We start from the raw sequence: 18,948 nt of genomic DNA, 5'->3' as shown, positions 1-18,948 counted from the left end.
AAACCAGTACTTTACCACCAAGGTCACACAATGACAGACATATCCCACACCATTCAAAGTGGAAACAAAAATGAGAAAAGGATTAATTCTCAGCCAAAAACGCCCTTCCTCTTAATCTCGGAGCCCAAACCAGCCCATGGGCAGCTGCAGTTCCGCTAATATAAGCCTCACAGACCTGTAATGAAGGTCTCATTATCAGAAGTTTCAGCAGCTGTTCAATTACCCATTACCTGGCATGTAATAATTATAGATCTACACAAACAATTGTGTAACCTACAAGCGAAAAAACCTTTATTGAACGCTTCAGCAAAAGAAACTCCAATTCGAGGTAAATTTTGGCCATTCCTGTTCAACACCTGCAGTAAACATTCATCTGACAGTAGCAAAAACAAGAAGACTGAAACTATGATATATTCAATTCCAAGTCAAAGCAATTGGCGTCAACATTAAAACCAAGGTTGGATTGCAGCAAGGGTGTAAAAAACAATTAAGTGTACAAAAACAGCTTTAGTTTATTACAGAAAACTGGACAGCTAAAAATACATCAGTTAAAAAGCCAGACGTTTCTTCTGCTATTTGTAAAAGTGACAGATGTCCAAAAGGCTTAAAGCATATTCCGATTACCTAAAAAGGAAAATTAGGTCAAAAGGTTAGATTTGTATCATTCCCACTTATATTAAGTCACTTTAAATGACTATAGATCTAATTATTTCCCTTTGTAATATCTTTCAAGGTGTATATTAAAACTTACATAGTAGACTAGGTTTCAATACAAAGAGATGTTCATTGTCATATTAAGAGCTTGAGCAGTTTCCACACCCTTGATAATGTCTGTCCCCAGTGATGCAGACTGAATCAATACCCGATTTAGTGTGGAATTGCATTGATTATAGCATTTAAGAAGAGCTTTGATTGGGAAGCTGCAGCTCATATGAAGACACAAGGGAACCAGCAGATTAAATTTAACGCTGGAAAAAAGGAAAAGCAACATTTTTGTCCATGGATCCCTTTGCAAGATCCTTTCCCTCCCCATTCCAAATGTAGCATTAATCTCCAACTTTTTACTCAGCATTTATGCAGCCCATTGACAAATATAAATCATTACAAAAACAAAAGTTACCTTCTTTAAGAGGAGTGATAGGAGGGCCATTTTCTTTACTATCATGCTTGAAGGCTTTAGAAGGATCAAATCTCTTGTGTCCCTGGTTATGTTTAAGTTGCTCCATTTCTTTTTTCTGTTTTGCCATTTGGTTCCTCAGTTTTGAGACTTCCTGCGTATATAAATAATAACATTAATAACTACATTTCTGTGCAGGTCATATCAGAAAATAAGGCATGCTTCCTAGAACAGATCTTTACTGGACCAAAACCTGCCACCACACAATGGACCTGGGTCCTGCAATACCAGTGTGTTTTATTTAAATGCAACAAAAATAGAAGTTTGCCTTTTCAATGTCAGTACAGATAACATAATAAACCTAATAGGATGGCCCAGTGGTGCAGTGGCTAGCATTGCTGCCTTGAAGCTCCTGAGGTGACTTCTAGACCTTGGGGCTATCTGTGTGGAGTTTGTACAGTTCTCCATGGGATTTCTCTGGGTGCTCCAGTTTCCTTCCATAGACCAGAGACTATGGTAGATCGATTGACTTCTGGGAAGTTGGACCTGGTGCGAGTCTAAGTGTGTCTATACTCGTTTCTAAGTGTGCCCTGCAGTTAACTGGTATCCCAACATGGGTGTATTCCACTTAGTATCCCACCAATCCCAGCGCTTTCCTGGTTAGGTTCCAGGCCACCATGACCCTGAAGTGAATAAATGGTTATTAAAAGTAAGGTGATATACATTATAACTGCTTAAAAATTCTAAAGGCAAACAGAGCAAAAAGGGGGCGTTCAACCCATTTGTATTGTACCTCATATACTGATCACCTTCCTAAGAATTCTAGTTTTTGATAAAGATTGATAACTTAAGCAGGTCTGGAAACCCTGGAAGCAAATGATGTGTGTTTTTTTCACTAGAGTATTTCATGTTTTGGCTTGCCTCCTTTTACTAATAAAAGTTAGTAAGAAGCCACTTAATTTTAACATAGAAAAAGAAATCCATTTCACATGACCAATGTGAAAGTTGGAATGGACAACAACTACACTCACCATAAACAGGATGCCTGTCCATCAGAGTCACAGTAAAAGAACATTTACAACAATCAAACCCAGTCAGCACTTCTTTGGGAAGCAGAAGCAAACTGAAAATCCCCAAGTTAACATGAACATGAGAACGTGCCGACTCCACACAGACAGATGCACAAGATCAGACTCTCCAGAACACTAAAGCTGTGAACCAGGAGCTCTCATCAGCACACCACTGTGCTGTCCCCTTCTCTGGCAAGGTTTTTAAAATAATTTTTACAACTGCTTTTATGACGCATCACTGGTAGGTGATAGTCTTCCACTGGAATAGAATGCTGAGGATTTCATTACTTCAGATTCGTCTGGAGTAGCAAGACTGACAATCAGAGGTATCAGACTGAACTATAAGTTAATGAAACTGCAGAATACAAGTGACAAAAGCCACACTCGTGTATCCTGCACCTCAATTACTGTACTAATTATATTATGTAGAAGCTTCAGCATTTCCCCAGTAACTGGAGACTGTATTCGAAGACCGTACCTGCTTCAGATTAAAGTTTTCTTCTTTCAGCTTCACCACATGCTTGATTTTTTGTCTTTGGTTCTGGTGGCCCAGAAGTTGAGCGTAGGCATCAGCAAGTTTGTTCAGCTCTTCTTGGGCAGCTCCATTTTCATTCAAGAGGGCTTTTCTCTCTGCTTCAAAGCCATCGAGCTGTTGCTGTACCAAAAATTAAAATGCACATCTGAATAACTCAGGAAACATCAGGCATAAGTAAACATCAGGCAGTCAGTGCTTTCATGCATCTGTGAAGATCTCGAAGATTTGCTTAAACACATTTCAATAACTAGATGCATCTGGCTCGTTAAGTATCAAAGCATAGGCATCCAGGGAGCTTTTGTTAATGCCATGTTTTAGAACACCTGTAGTGACTTTTAAAGTGGCAAACTGCCATGGACCCTGCAGAATAACACATACCTCAATTAAGCACAGCAGCATTCTCCAGCCTGTCTCTCTCCCAAGAATGGCAATATTACCTGCAGCATGGCGCCCCAGCTAAAACTAACAGCTAGGTAGTACAATTAAATATCACAACTCTAACATGCTTGACGAATCCTTCATGAGTTCTGTAAGGTTACCGTTATTGGCATCCTTTGCAACTTGTTCCTTTGGATAAAAGCATTTGCTGGATGAATAAGTCTAATACAAATGAGGGATTACCTCATTACGCACTGCTAAATAGTGTACATTTGATTAATGCCATAATTTACACTGGCTACCAGAAACATTTTCACTATCGTTGTAAAAGCTCCAACTTACCTGAAAAGGTTTGACTTTAGCATATAGTTCTTCATAAAGCTTTTTCCAGTGCTCAACTTCTGACGTTGTCACTACGCTTGAACTGTGAAGAAAAAGCAAGCTGAATGAGGCCAGTCTAATTTCCTGTCTTTAGGCCTAGCTCAGATCACAAAGTTTAGCTTTAACTGAGGTTAGTTTCAAAAATTGCAATTCACCCTATGCTTCTGTATTATTTGTAAGAGATCATAAAATGCAGGAAACCAGAAAACATAAGACTGAATTATTTTGGGTGGAGCATGCCACTTGTTAATTTATGAACAAAATCCACATGCACAAATTCCCCGAGAACAGAAGCAGAAACAGAACTGCAAAGCATTCACAAGCCAGAACTTGAGATTTGTTTTTAGTTCAAAATTTGCTTTCATCCAAAATATATTTACACTAGTCCCCAACAGGCAAAGTTACTGTAATTGTACTCTAAGCACAACATAGTGAACAAAAATGTTCATTCATATTTCATACAGAATCAAATGTAAACCCCTTGGTCAATCCAAACGGCAACACTAAGAAAAAAAAAAGAAACTTGAAAAGGCAGGACATCACAATTTGCTACACATGTTGTTGTATGGCACAGGTTGCCAGCAGAACACCTTTGAATTTATAAATAAACAAACGCAGCACACCACAAACATATTGGACTGCACTTCCTCGGTACCTACCTTCGCTCCTCCACTTCTTTGAGCTCTTTTTGGAACTCAATATTCTGACGTTCCATCTTTTCTTGGAGCTGCATCATTTCCAAAGAATGACACTCTTGTGATTTGCGGAGCTCGGAGTCCTTCTGGGCTAGTTTAGTTTGGGCATCGAGTAACATTCTAGTGGGTAAAACACCAAAAAAAAAACCATTGAAAGTCTTTTAAATAATTTTCCAATTTTAGAAGCTCAGCAATTTCAAAATTCATCCAGTCTCAATGTAGATATACATACAGACAACTAGAAGTAGACCTCAAGGAGGCTGATATGTTCTGCAATATCTACGTTTTACTCCTAGTAAAAGAAACACTCCTAATGTACAGAAATGTTAAACACTTTTCAGGTCGATGTCTCATCTCATGCTTGGTTATTAACTGATGATTCTTGCCAACAAACTAATTTTACAAAAAGTGAAAATTCTTTAAATGACAGTACACATGAATTTGTCATGAATTCACCACAAATTTGAGAATTCCTAAAACCAGAAATAATAAAGATCCCTGCCAATTCAATGTACCTTGCATACTCCTCCTTGGCCTTGTTCCTGGATTGCTCAGCTTCAACAAGAAGCTTATGTTCTTCTTCCAGCTGTTGTGTCACCTTCAACACTTTCTCCTCTAGTGTACAGCTTCTAACTTCAAGGAGTCTCATTTCTTCAGACATCGATTTTTTTGTGCTACAGGAAAAATGCATCAGACTGCAATTGACCTCTATTTCAAGTTTCTTAGACAAACATCAGCAGTGTTTCTTACTACAAATACAGGAGCAGAATGTTTCTAATTTCAGAAAGGTTGTTGAAGGTTTAAAATCAGGTAGATTTTGTACACTGGGGGAAAAAAAAACACGTGTTCTGTTTGGTGTCACTTCACAAAAATCAGTTATATCAGCACAGCTTCAAAACTTAAAAGATTTAGTAGCTTTTCTTTTCTTTTAAGGAGTAGAATTAGATTCACAAACATATTCTGGGTTCACATTTTCCATTAATGATATACTGGGCATATTCCTCACCCATACAAAAGAAAAAATTGTCTTTTTAAATGGTTTATTTCCTTGGTTGAATCCTTTAAACACCTTGTCACAACACAAATACAGTATATCACATTTAGGACAGAAGATGCCTTTGATTAATTCAATTTATGGCCAAAACCTGAGTTCCAAAATAGTTGCAAAACTGCAAACTTACCTCTCAAGTTCTGTTGCCATATCTCCAATCTTCCTCAACGAGTTGCTGTGATCCTCTCTGAGTTTTGTCATGGCCAGCTTGTGACTCTCAATCATCTCTTCAATTTCTTTGTTCTTCCTACAAGGATGAAAATATTTCATTTTCAATGAAGGAGGAGTAAGATTACTTTCAGAATTTGTACGATATAAATGACACACAAGACTGTCTACACTGGCTCGCTGTTTCGAGTAGCAAACAAACAACAGAGCCCTAAAAATGCTTAAGTTAAAGCTGAACGTCTCAAAGCAAGCACTGATCATGAACTTAACCTGTTTAGCTGAGATTCAATGTCAAGGACGGCCTGAGTTCTCTGCTGGTTTTCCTCTTCCAGGTGTCGAATGAGCTCTTCGCTGTGCATCTCCTTTGTCTCCATCTGACCGAGCTCGTCCAGGGCCTCTTCCAGCTCAGTCTCCAGCTGGCTCCTCTCCGCCTGCGTTTCCGTCTGCAGCCCCTCCAGCAACTCATGCAGGGAGCTGGACTTCTCCTGCAGGGCACGGAAAGGAAGGACCCAACATTGAGTAAAAAAAAACTAACGCCGCTTAAAGAAAAACATCAAATACATTTTGCTGACACTTTCATCTAAGCAATTTTTCTCTTTAAAATTTCATATGGAGACCCTGCATACAAGGCAAGAAATCTTCAAGGTGAATTCTACTGTAGATACAGATGATTCAAATAAGAGCTTGAATACCGTCAATTTAGGCTCAGTAATTAAGTATATACGCTTATATGAATACCATGGTTTAAAATATAGGCCGTTTTATTTTGAGGAATTGTTTCTCCATCTGTGTATATACACACATTGATTCTTGATTAGACATAAATGTACACCCAAATTGTTTTGTGTAACATATAAACCGGCTTAATAAGATGGCGGAGATGGAAACCTTTTCCTCTTCATAGAGTGCAAGGAGTTCTTTGTGCAGCTCCTGAAGATTCTGGTGCTCCAACTCCCCTTTCATTAGCTTTTCTTCCAAAGCCTTGACTTCAACTTTCAAGTCATCCTTTTGCTTTTGGCTTTCTTCCTCTTTCACAGCTAAGGAAGAAAAAGCAAAGATCAACAATTACAACCAAGTGTGGGACATCACTCGCTGTATACTGTACATGTGGCCCGCAGTAGCAACCCTTACTTTACTTCAGTATGGTATGATCTAAATAGGTCCTGCATCAAAGACATTACACAGCTGTCAGTATGGTCATGGGGCAGGCAGCAATCATCTTGTTTGAACTTTAAATACTTTTCTGTTTGACTGTTCAGACATTAAGAAGTGACAGCAAAACTTCAAACAAAGGTAAGGCACCTTTCTCCTTTTCTAGACGCTGGTATTTATCTTCAAGATCTTTGAATTGTTGGGTTAGTTCCTCCTCTGTGGTTTTAAGGAGCTCCTTCAACTCGATGACCTCTTGTTTTTTAGCTTCTAGTTTGCTTTGCACATTGGCTACATCTTCTTTATGCTTCTCCAGCTGCTCATCAAGCTCACTGCAGAGGTCAAAGACATAGAAATCAGTTTCATGCTTTCAGTATATTGCAAAATCTATTCCTCCTATTAGTAGCTGACAACAGAAATGTACCATGCTATTTATTATGGATTATACATGGTAGCATGTAAACTAGTGAGGCATCTTACCTTTCAAATGAATATTGTACCATACTAAACATTATTTAAATAGACAAAACTCCAATACGATGTACCGTTTTATTTGAAAACAATACTATATGTTAAACTATTAGGGAGAAACATTGTTATTCTTATTCAAACTTTCTCTGCAGATAACGTTTTTTTCTGATTCTGATCATTTGCAGTAATCAGAATATGATAACCACTACATTTAACCTGATAAGACATAAGTAAAGTTTTTCAAAACATAAAGTACTCAAAAATATAATGATTAAGAGCATATATCCACGAATTGTTATATATTTACCCTAGTTTAGCTACGCAAGCTGATAGATTTTGTTCAGTTTCAGCTTTCTCCAGTGAAACTTGCTCTCTGTCATTCTCAGTTTTGGATCTACAAAACAAAAGTACAAAAATAAGACAATGCTACAGGTGTCTTCACAAATAATCACTAATACACTAAATCACTTCACTAATAAAATGTAGAAGTTTGTATTCTTAAATGGCTCCAACTTAAATTGAACAAACTCAGAGTTTCATTTTGTTGATGTAAAATATTGACAATTCTTACAATAAAAACAAGACGCAAGAATCGTCTTCAAGGCTCAAGCTGAGATAACTTGTATAATAAAAGTTAAACGGTCGCCACTCACAATTTGTCTTGAAGTAGCTCAACTTTATTGTGGAGTTCTTTCAAATGGTCTTGAGAACCCTGGAGTTCTTTTGCAGCTTCTTCTAGCTTCTTCATCATATGCTGGAATTCAGGATGTCATTTACATAAAAAACATGCACAATACCAAAAAAAAAACAGATGTTCTAGAAAAACAATAGGTACCCTTTTTTCTTCAGACGCAGCAGCAGTCAGCTGGAGTTGATCCTCAAACTCTTTTTCCCTTTGACTATCTTTTAGGCGGAGCTCCTGAGATCAGAAGAAATAATATGTGCAGGTTGTCCAAATTAATTCTATTCGAGACTTAACACCTACGAGGTAAAAATAAATCACAGCCAAATCCCTGTGTTTTTAATCAATCAGCCACCCTTAAACTACAAACTTCTGCTGTAAGGAAATACAGAGCTTGAATAAACAATGTACTGGGGTAAAAGGAATTATTTATACAGAAAACCTCTAATAAGTTTTTTTAATCTTAAAAAAAATACCTGAATTTCATCATTAGCATTATCCAGGTAACCCTCCAAGACTTGGATCTCTTTCCTCAGCTCCTGTATAAGTGCTGAAAAAGATTCCGTCAAGACAAAGAGTGAGAAATCTACACAATATATTTATATTTCAAACCCTAGATGCATGTGCAAGCAAACAGTGTCCGCTAAATAAAAACTCTTTCCTGCAATTGTAAGTTGCAATACATGGTAACTGTAAGTGATCCTAGTAATGCTCTAAAATCTGAATGTACTAGCCAACATAAACAGTAAAGCATGTCAAAGATACGCTTGTATAACTGCAAAACTAAGCAGGTGTACACTGCATTGTACCTTTACAGGGCTATTAGCCCTTACTGCCCCCTTTAACAGCTCATGCTTATCAGGATTGTACTTATGCCCCACTCATTTAAGTCACAAGAGACTACATAGCAGAAAGCATATACTAACATATACAAAGCACATGCATACTCAGGTATTCTCAGCAGTTTTCTTCCATTTCTTACCATGCAGCCTGTCCACTTCTTTTTCAAGTTCCTCATTGTGCATTTTTGCTTCCTGGTGCAGATCCTCTGAATGCAGAACAATGGATTTTGTGATCCATAATGAAAAGACTGGATTATTCATGCTTTTTCTTAGACTAGGATTAGCATTCATACGAGGTGGTATTTATTTATCCCTGCCATATATAGTATAAAACTACATGGTTGGCATTTTAAAATACAAATCTGGAACAGTAGAGCTCATTATTCAAAGTATACCATAAAACTGAACATTAAGAGCACATTCCTGCATGAAACATGTACATTTGAAATTCTATCATCTTCATTTCCCCAAACTGAAATTGACAAAACATTCATTTATACAGAACAATACAAATCTAACATCTCTGTTCACCAAACAAACTTACCTAGGGCCTTATTCCTCTCTTTAACTGCCTCCACTGTGGCTCTGGAAGCTACCAAGTCAGTTTCCAACACTTTAATCTGTCCTTCAAAATTAATCTGCATATAGCCAAGCTCCTAAAAGTGTTAAAAATGATGTGATTAAGCACATTTGAATACAGGCTTACATTGTATTAAGTTATTTTATACTACAAAAAAAAAACAGATTTTCTTGCGATTTGTGTAAAGGTAAGAAATGTAAAAAATCATCAACACCACCATCATATTTAAACAAAGTGTGAAAATAATCACATCAGACCTGTGCATAAGCAAATACCCTGGACAACAAAATCAATCAGACAGATACAAAAGCCAACTGTTGTATCCATGTTCAGCATTAGTGCACAGGTAAGACAATTTAGTTAATATAAAAGAAACATGACAAAGTAATGTAAACTAGACAATATTCTAATGAGAATTCCACTGGGAATCTTCACCTCCAATGAAGCAACCATTTTGAAAAAGATCATTTTGTATTACACAGAAAACATACCTTAACTTTTGCATCTATCTTATTCTTTGATTCCAGTATTTCCATGGAGAGGGCATTCATTTTCTTTTTAGTGCCATCCTCGGAAAACTGTTGAGAAAAGCATGCACCTCAATTATTCTGAAGTAATTCCAACAAGTTGGAAGACAGGTGCAAGTATTAATAAGAGCTTTGCGTAGGGCAGTGAAACTGATCTGCTGGCTATTTTACATCTTTTGACCAGCAGCAGAGGAATAACTAGGAGAAACTGATAAAATGTTCCAGTTAAGCCAATAATAAGCCACTTCAGGTCATTAGAAATATAGATGGTCAGAAGACCTGCAGAGACATCCAGGATTTCAGCTGAGCCAAGCTTAGTGGGAAGTAACAACTCCAGTCCTGGAAGACCACAAGCCAGCAAGTTTTTTTTTTTTTTTTTTTTTAAGGGTCTCGACATTCACAAGAGTTTGGTGGAGAGAACTGTCATGATTAACCAAATTCGCATATAACCAAGTCAGCATCTATACCAATGTATAATGTACTACAGTATATAGTATATACAGTATGTTTAAAAGACATAGGTAACCCTTTATTATATGATAATTAAAGTGCTAATGCGATGATGTTACGTAAATTAAAATAGGATTAATTCACCAAAACAAAACACTAATCGCAAATTTAGAGTAATCAGCTAACCAGGAGCTCCAGACACAGAACCCGGAGCGTCAGCTACAATATAAGAACAAGAGCACGTTGAGATACTGATGCCGAGTACTGGATACTTGTGTTGCGGCAGACAGAGGCTCACTCAACTAGCTAGATTCATCTCATGACCCCAGGCTGTTGTGCAGCTCATTTCAAAGTTGTGCTCAACAACCTTCATCTTAGTTTCCTCCTGCTCTGCTCTTCTTTCATCCAAGATCCCACTGGCCTGACCGACACGCAAACAAGCGAATTTGTGAATGGTAAATTTGCAGATGTCGATACAATATTGCATAAAGAGGCTCGTAAAAGGGAAGAGCAAATTGTTATAGGAAGAAGATTTAAAAGGCTTAAAGGAATGAGGTCAGTCAGGTTCTTTAGAGATGCACTGGGATGAGAGCCTGTGGAAAGGGCAGCCCTCCACGGACGTGCATACATCTATATAAAGCAGAGTTGAAATCGTAAGGCACTGTTACCTTTGTTTTCAGCAAATCATTTGCCTTTTTTAAATCTGCAAGTTGTCTTTCGAGAGACGCTACTGTGGCTGCAAGCCCCGTCTTCTCTCGCATGGCAGCCACCAGCTTTGCTTCCACTTTCCTCAGCTCTTCTTCTAAGGCTTGGAGCCTCTTGTCTTGCTCGCCCCGTTGTTGGACCAGTGAGCGAATCTGCGGAGAAGACCATCACACCTTAACCCAGGGCAGTAATCACATCCACGTTGAAAATGAAGTCACTACTTATTAGGGTAACTTACATGCCTGTTAACGAGGACAACTGATTTCAGGATGAACCACAGGCGTATAATTAAATCAGACATGATTAAAATCTTGAGATGCTAATGATGGAAATCACAAGAGTGAAACTTTTGATTACACAAAATGAATTTAACTGCCAATTTACTGAGTTACTATATAAATTTACTACTTACATACAGCATATTACACAATGACCAAAACTAACAGCACATGTCAAATATCTGTCAAACTACACAGAGCCTTGACTAAATCCAATAATTTCTTTGGTTGTTGTTTTTTTAAATCTGAACACCAGTAAATACTTAAATCAAAAAAAAGAAAGATGTTTTTCTGAAGAAAACAAAATACAAAGTGTACTCGGAGAGGAGCCACCTAAGTTTAAGACTGAACCAACACAAACTGTCACTGTCCAAGACGTATCCTACCTCTTTCTCCAGCAGTTTCTGTTGTTTCATCTCCTTTAGAAGAGCTTGCTTCTCTTTTTTCTGGCTTCCTACACCAGACTGAAAAGAAAACAAGCATTACTTAAAAAGAACACCAGCAGCATCAAGTATTATGGGAACATTACACGTACACAGAGGACAAATTCATATGAAAATGAATAACCTGACCATACAGCATGATGATTACATCACCTCCAGTGTCGGATGGTCAAAGAAAGATGGTGGCCCTTGCCCCCATTCCCCATGGGCATTTATGGCCCGAAAAGGGACCTACCTACAGAACATGATTCATGCTTTAACTGCTATAGAGCAGTCTGTCATCTAATGTTGTGAAGAACCAAAGATTGATTCTGAAAGCTTTGCAAAAAAGGTTTCCTGAACAGTATTAAGCTGTAAATTGTGGGGGGTATGTGATGTCTCAACACAATGAAAAACCAATTCTGTGTACAATGCTGTGAAGTACCATATCCAGGCTGCATACCTACAAAGGCTAATTAATGCAAAACATCAGCACTAGACCATGCTCCTGCCAAATCAGATTCGGGTCCAATATGCCTTATCACTGTGTGGTATAAGTCATCATGAGTATCCCAAAAAATCAGAACAATGCTGGTTTCCACTAAACTCATATCAAGCCACATCTTCAGCGCTTGGTTTTTCCAAAGAAAGCGCCATCAATCTAATGGTAAGGATGGATGCAGCCAAAAAGTGGCAGGGTAAGAATGAAGTGGTACCATCTCTGTATCCCAAAAAGAAAATTACAGCTACCACACAGGGATCTGGTCTAAATCTACAATTTCCCATTGTGCCTTTATCATAACCAATCACCTAGTGTAAAGTCAGTTGCATACAGATATATCAAGGAACAGTCAACTTAAAAATATTTATTACACTTTCTTCAGCATTCTGAAGAATCTAAGAAGGCAAAGCTAAATAGTGCTTTGAAGGACTCAATCACATTTTATTGTGTTATTCTTTAAAAGTGTTACAAAGGGGCAATATGTATACAATATTAAAGCAACAATATTTTCAACAACAACGATGCCTCTTTTCTACTAGAAAAGTCTTAGGGATATAAGTGTCTCTACGTTTTCTTAATTTAGCTGAAAAATGTCTGCCTGCCTATGAATTCATTCATAGATCAGATTTAAGCCCCTAATTAAGCAATGGCAAAGTGAAACTACCTCAGCTAATTAAAGCATGGATAATCTTTGGACCAATTTTTTAAAATACATTTTTGAAAAGCATAAAAATACTCACTTACTGGAGGGCTAACAACTGTACTTAAATCATTTGAATTACATTGGATGTAGCTCCTGCTTGCTGTTACCATACGTTTTGATAAACTGCAAGAACAAAGTCCTTGTCTCAGGTCAGATTCTACAGCACACCGCAGTCATTTTTAATCACCATCTCTTCTATGAACAGTTAGGAACGTGGGTTACCCTACTCTTGTACACGCAGCATCAGATGAACTACAGGTGTTGTATCATTAATAATTTCAAAGGTTTGCACGACCACGCATTAAAAGGAAGTACTCACAAGGCCGTCGGCAGACCACGTTCGTCGCATGGGAGATGTCATCTTTTCCATCCCAGTAGACGGCTGACATGCATCTGTAAAGCCGCATCATAAATTCAAAATTAATAAAAAGTGCGCTTATATCACCATATTTACAGCAATGAATTGCTTCGACTAATACAATGGACAACATCGCAAACTTTGCAGAAGTGTGTAGTGTTTAATTTTTATTATATATTTTTAATATAGATGAGCAACCTTGACGTAGTTTTGCTTTTCTAGCACAATTTCCTAGGGAGAACAAAGTTGCCTGAAATAATATTAAACTACTGTAATTAAGAGATATACTGTACACACTACATGGAACAGGTAAAATATTGTAGTATTCTCTCATCTTGATAGCTGTACAGTACATAAAAAACTACTACACCATTCCCACATCTTACAGATGTACAGAAGAGATTTTTCTCTCATGATGTGTGCAATACTAACAACTGAGAAGAGAGTTATATGTATAAAATGGTAAGCCCAGACCTAAAGAATTAAGAGCCTATGCTGATGCATGCAATCTTCTAAACAAATTCCATAATGCAAAAAAAGGCTAATGATCTGTTTGATATATAGGCTTAGATAAAAGTGTAGACTTCTGCATGCTGTTTAAAAATTGCACAATGCAGTTTAAGACCTCTTTTGGAATTGCTTGGGGTTACCAAAAATCCTACACCACTCTGGAATCATACAGTTACCAGGAATATGTTAAACAGATTATGCAAGAGTATGTGACGGGAAAAGCATGCAATCTCTTGTTTTCAGCCACACCTTTAAAAACTGAGAAGAGAGTTAGGGTCTTGATAAGAGACATTCTCATTTAAATTACCTTTATTAGTCTTAAAGCGATCAGACTTCTGAAAGGACACTGCTCCCTTTGATCCGGATTCAACGAGCTTGACTTCGTAGGTTCCAGGAGGAGGAGCACACCCTGAAAGACAGATTACAGTTTTTAGACAATATATTTAAAAAGTAAATATGTTACCACTGTAGTCTCTACATAGGGAAACTTCAATTAAACTCTTAAACTTGCTTTCACGCAACCCGATAAGAATTGCTCCTTTACTGGCTAGTGGAAGAAAAATAAAGGTCGGGGTAAACACCTACACACTACCACTAATGTGAATGACATACAGGAGACCCCGCTGGTTACCTTGAGATACTACGACCGCAGCTCGAATCGCTTCAAGCTATCTACGCCTTATTTTCCAGGCATGAAAGAGGTTAAAACACCGTGTCTGAAACCGGTGTCTGAAAACGCAAATTGGATGCAGAAATGATGTCAAATACGCTACGAATCGCTCCCTTCCTGTCACAATTTTACATTAGATGTTTTACACAGACAGGGCCGTGTGGGAACTCCGTTGAAGTCATCAATGACTACGCTATTACTTACCAATCTGCTCATTGAATCGCTTTATCGGAGCCCTTGGGAAAGACATTTCGGGGGAAAACCGTATGTATAAATCCCTCCTGCAATTCCTGTCCTTATCTGGAACGATTTACAATAACAACGCTTCACCCAGATAGACACTTGCCAAAACAAGAAATATTCAAACTTGCCTCACTAGAACGTTAAACTAAACGTCCAACCAGAGAGCAGATTATAACCGGAAATGTAAACTCTACAGCCAATTGAAGCTCACCTGCATGTTTCCAGCCGGAGGACGAACCCTCGCAAAGAAATCGGTTTGAGCGCTCTCCGCCAATCATCGCGAAAAGCGCTTCCTACGTCATTTATTGTTTTCAATGCCGGTGCCTTTCACCTACGGATCGCCGTTTAGGTCAAAGCTATTAAACATTTCAGTCTGTTGATTTAACTACGAAGATCATCGTGATAGCAATTGTGATTCCTTTCGTCCTCTTCTTGCATTATCAAATCAAACCATTAATCAAAGGCTTTCTCAACAGGCACTGAGCAAGAATGACGGCACGTAGCCTCCAATACCAATTCATTTTCTGAAACGTAAAAAGAACTCCTGAACAGGTGTTGCTTTCTAAAACTTTCTTACTATATATGTGCCTGTAAGAATTATATTTCAATGAAGGATAAAAATTGCAAAACTATGCACTGTATTTAACATTATATAGTATTAATGTAGCACATTACGGCTCCACAGACGAATGTTGAAACATGAATTAAACATGTTGTGTTTCTTTTCTTTTCAGCTTGGAATAAACATTTACTTGTTCCTTTGCAGCCTACGCTGCAGTATTATATATATATAACTAGTATTATATATATTTAATGAAAACCTATGCTGTCTTTTTTGTTGGATGTTGAATATGTTCCATTTTTCGAATATTATGGAAGAGATGATAAACAAAAACACTCTCAACAGGGCAACCCCAAGAACTGGGGCTGGAAAATCTTACTGCAATTCATTAAGATTTCTTTGTAATGAAAAAACATTATTATAATTATGCCTAGTATTCCTGATATATTTTATGGATTGTCTTCTGTAATCCTAAATCCTAGCTTGAGAATCACTTTTAACTGACTTATATGACAAGATAACACTGGTATTGTACCCCTGTATGTTGCATGAAATGCATGTTTTAATCAGATCAGCTGATGAGTTATTCCACTTTTCAAGCCACAGTTATTTGTGTCTAGTATTCAGTTTTCAAGATTTCAGAAGTGAAGCATTGGTATCACTTTAGTGTCTCTGCTTCCTAAGACTCACATTTTCTGGACAGAAACCCTTTAAGATGAAGTGGTTTAAGGTGAGGGTTATATCCAATTGATTCTGGGTGTTCTGAAAGTCTGACATCTTTTGTAGCAAAAACAAATCTTTGTTAGAACAGATGAGTGTAACTATATATAACCAAACAACACAAACTTATGAACACCATGTGTTTTTAATAATCACATTAACCTGAGTTTAAAGCTACCAAAGATCAACGTCATATTGCAATCTTTATTCACAGATCTTTCTTCATTTTCTTTTATGTCATGAGCAAGCTGTTTATAGGATCCTGTTGGGGGGGGAATGCATGTATATGTATTAATTCAATGTCAAGGCAAAGGGTTTAAAGCCAGCTAATAGTTTTGTAGCAGATGGATGTTAATTCATTAATGCTGTCACAGATTTCTTCTTAAAAAAACTGAAGTCCTTTTTTTCAATGTTTTTAAATCTTTAATGTTTCAAAATAATGCAACACATGGATATTTTAAATCACATTAATTTAGTGTAATCACTTGGCTTTAATTGCAGTAACTTTCCAGTTCGTATATGGTGCAAGGCTTGTGGCAGCACTGTTCAATGATGCCTCTCTTCACTTTCATCTCTCCTTGTTCCTTGAATGGATATTCGTCCACTACATTCTCCTCCCCAGCTTTTCCAGTGAGCAAACCTACAAGCAGTCCAACATTACAAAATTAGTCTTAATTAAACATAAAAAACAGAATCAAAACGATGATCAAATAACCACCTAACTAAAACCAGCTCTCAAAACAGCAAGAAGTTAGGTATACAGCTTAAATAGATTTAGGTTTTTAATTACATGTATAATTTGTAATAAATAGCACGTCAAATAGGGGATTAAAAATATATATTTTAATTATATTCAAGTGGGTAGCTGCGTCAGCATGTGTAGGCTGCAAACGAACAAGTAAAGGTTTATTCCATGCTGAAAAGAGAAAAAAAGACGTCTTTTCAGCATTTTATAATTATTACTTGATTACACACTATACAACGAGCACATGCTAGTCCAGACAAAGACAACTTTTTTTTTTATATAGCACGCCCACTGCTACATCTGTTTAATATGGAGCGATCGCTTAGAATTCATTTTGCTGGACGGAGAAATCGGGATAACCTTCCCACACACTTGTTTGTAGAAATGTTTTCTTTGCCATGAAGCACTTGTCAAAACGGAAGCTTCAACAATATGAGCTTTTGTGCAGACGGGAGCCTTCAGCCACAGAGATGAGAAAGCGAAGCACGGCTTACCAAGTCCCGGCTCCGTTCCGCTCATTTTATCGGGATCGTAGGTGAATCCCCGCTCTCCGCAGACCAAATACAGGGCTTCCGCTAAGTGAGACCCGCAGAGATGCTGATTGGCTGCAGCATCAGTCACGGGTGGAGAAGTGAGGACCAGCAGGGCGAGCAGAGAGAAAACTTGGAACCGCCGAGCCATAGTACAAGCGCTGCGGAGAGCCGTAGGAGCGGTATAAAAGTTTCAGCAAAATCCCGAAGGCAGGGATATTTTTGGTAATTTCTATCATATTGCAGGTGTCAGTTCACTGTGATGGTCAAAAACACTAAGCTACGAGTAAGATGCACTAACTAAACTCCCTTCTGTTCCATTCTCTGTTTAATTCGTCATTTGAATTGTTTACTGGTTGAACCAAACAATTAATCTTCTATTTGTTGGTTTCAAAATGATATGGACATGAATATTTACTGCATTATTACTGTATTATTTGTTTAGCAAACACCTTGATGTTTATGTTTACTGTATTGTTTACTATATCACTACATTAGAGTTATTGTATTGTAGAAATACTGATATTTATTATAATCCTGTAAAAATTGCAGAAAGTTTTGAGTACTTATTTAATCCTTTGTTTACTTTGAAAATCTTGGGTGTTCACACCCATATTGAATAGTCCTATATACATGCATTTCAGAAAACAGTCAAGATTATGTAATTAAAAAAAAGCTTTCTTATGTAATGAAAAATGTTGTGGTAGCTTGTCTTGAATTTTATCCTATTCCACTTTGAAACCATTAAGATTGGAAATCATATAGATTTTCTTGAGATATGCCAGGTAGATTTTCAAAACATTTTACAAATGTTCCAAAACATATTGTAATGCTCCTGTCTGATTGATATATCCGTGGCATGAAACTCAAAGATCATTCTTACCTTCAACAAAGCAAATTGGAAGTTGAAAGATGCTGGGAAAGCCAGTTTTGTCATCCCTATATATACCCCTACAATGTTCCTGAGCTCGGCAAGAAGTGACGTAGGTACCACCCTTGTGGGTGAATTAAAATTTGCACTGTTGGCAAGTTTTGATTTAATGGAATCAGTTCTAATTTAGTTTTCTAAGTCGTTAAGTATGTTTGTCTTGCTAAATTGTATAGATGCGGGGTGACAGAACAATTCATATGTAAGGATCTCATCACAGGCATTGACCAAGATAAGCTTCACCACCTGCCACTCCATTAGTGACTTTAAAACAACACTTCATGTTCAGAGCACTCAGCAGTGTCACCAGATGGCTAATGTGATACTTTCAAGAAAATGCTCATGGTCATTGACTCGCATAGACTATTCACATACCATCAATCTGCCTTCAGTTTTAGTTATAATATTAAAAAAAACATTTATATTGTCTTTTAAAGCTTCTGGAACAAAATTGGCTCCATAGTTTCTTTTTCATGTCATTTTCCAAAATAGCATTTAAATAAACCAAAATACTCACTTTATTTTTCTTTTGCAGTCAGGAGCTGGCTGAATCAGGGGTCTTTCTGGAATCCGCATTTAATGTTGATAGAAATATTCAGTTCAACATGCTTTAGCTAATGCTGTCGCACTGTACAGATTAGGAGGTTAGGTATTTACTCATAAATATGATCAAAGGTACCCCTAGGAACTAAACTGGACTCCGTACCTCATTTGCAGAAATGTTAAGTATGTTTTAATCCATAATTACACATTTTAAAAAGGGCCCAAAGAGTTGTTGTAGCATCTCTAGCATATAGGGACAAAGTCTTGAATCCTAGATCAAAATAGTAATTTGTGTGATATAAACAACTTCAAACATGGGGCAACACTGATTATTAATTACACATAAAATTTAGAAAAAGGTGTTAACTAATAATAGCTTGAAGAGAAGAATTCCCTTTTCCCTTCATATGCTCTACCACATCTCTCAGGTCTT

At 37.3% G+C, this 18,948-nt stretch overlaps 2 protein-coding genes across 2 annotated transcripts; both read right to left on the bottom strand.

Annotated features, from left to right (window-relative positions):
• Window positions 1-264: 264 nt before the first annotated feature.
• hmmr (hyaluronan-mediated motility receptor (RHAMM)) lies at window positions 265-14,632 on the bottom strand. The gene is made up of 22 exons (XM_015349294.2): window positions 14,449-14,632; window positions 13,882-13,983; window positions 13,026-13,099; window positions 11,466-11,543; window positions 10,765-10,953; window positions 9,611-9,697; window positions 9,084-9,195; window positions 8,680-8,745; window positions 8,174-8,247; window positions 7,851-7,934; window positions 7,669-7,769; window positions 7,323-7,409; window positions 6,698-6,876; window positions 6,284-6,432; window positions 5,666-5,880; window positions 5,358-5,474; window positions 4,692-4,850; window positions 4,141-4,296; window positions 3,443-3,524; window positions 2,666-2,842; window positions 1,121-1,271; window positions 265-624 (listed from the first exon to the last, which is right to left on the bottom strand). Exons 1-22 carry the CDS (start codon window positions 14,492-14,494, stop codon window positions 605-607), a joined length of 2,505 nt encoding a protein of 834 aa, XP_015204780.2. The 5' UTR covers window positions 14,495-14,632; the 3' UTR covers window positions 265-604.
• A 1,539-nt stretch (window positions 14,633-16,171) lies between these two features.
• On the bottom strand, window positions 16,172-17,955 carry LOC102694874 (insulin-like). The gene is made up of 3 exons (XM_006631713.2): window positions 17,928-17,955; window positions 17,009-17,205; window positions 16,172-16,409 (listed from the first exon to the last, which is right to left on the bottom strand). Exons 2-3 carry the CDS (start codon window positions 17,193-17,195, stop codon window positions 16,261-16,263), a joined length of 336 nt encoding a protein of 111 aa, XP_006631776.1. The 5' UTR covers window positions 17,196-17,205; window positions 17,928-17,955; the 3' UTR covers window positions 16,172-16,260.
• Window positions 17,956-18,948: the final 993 nt, after the last annotated feature.

Source organism: Lepisosteus oculatus, chromosome 11 (genome assembly GCF_040954835.1).
Source record: "Lepisosteus oculatus isolate fLepOcu1 chromosome 11, fLepOcu1.hap2, whole genome shotgun sequence".
Classification (NCBI taxonomy): domain Eukaryota; kingdom Metazoa; phylum Chordata; class Actinopteri; order Semionotiformes; family Lepisosteidae; genus Lepisosteus; species Lepisosteus oculatus.
This window is presented reverse-complemented; position numbering and strand designations above follow the sequence as displayed.

Bases quoted from the DNA above. Each gene is read 5' to 3' on its own strand.
- hmmr (XM_015349294.2), bottom strand. From the start codon at position 14,494: ATGTCTTTCCCAAGGGCTCCGATAAAGCGATTCAATGAGCAGATTG. The intron at 5,881-6,283 runs GTTTCCATCTCC...CGTGCCCTGCAG, and splicing joins CACTCTATGAAGAGGAAAAG to GAGAAGTCCAGCTCCCTGCA. The intron at 3,525-4,140 runs GTAGGTACCGAG...TTTTCTTCACAG, and splicing joins AAAGAAGTGGAGGAGCGAAG to TTCAAGCGTAGTGACAACGT.
- LOC102694874 (XM_006631713.2), bottom strand. From the start codon at position 17,195: ATGGCTCGGCGGTTCCAAGTTTTCTCTCTGCTCGCCCTGCTGGTCCTC. The intron at 16,410-17,008 runs GTAAGCCGTGCT...GACTGCTTGTAG, and splicing joins CGGAACGGAGCCGGGACTTG to GTTTGCTCACTGGAAAAGCT.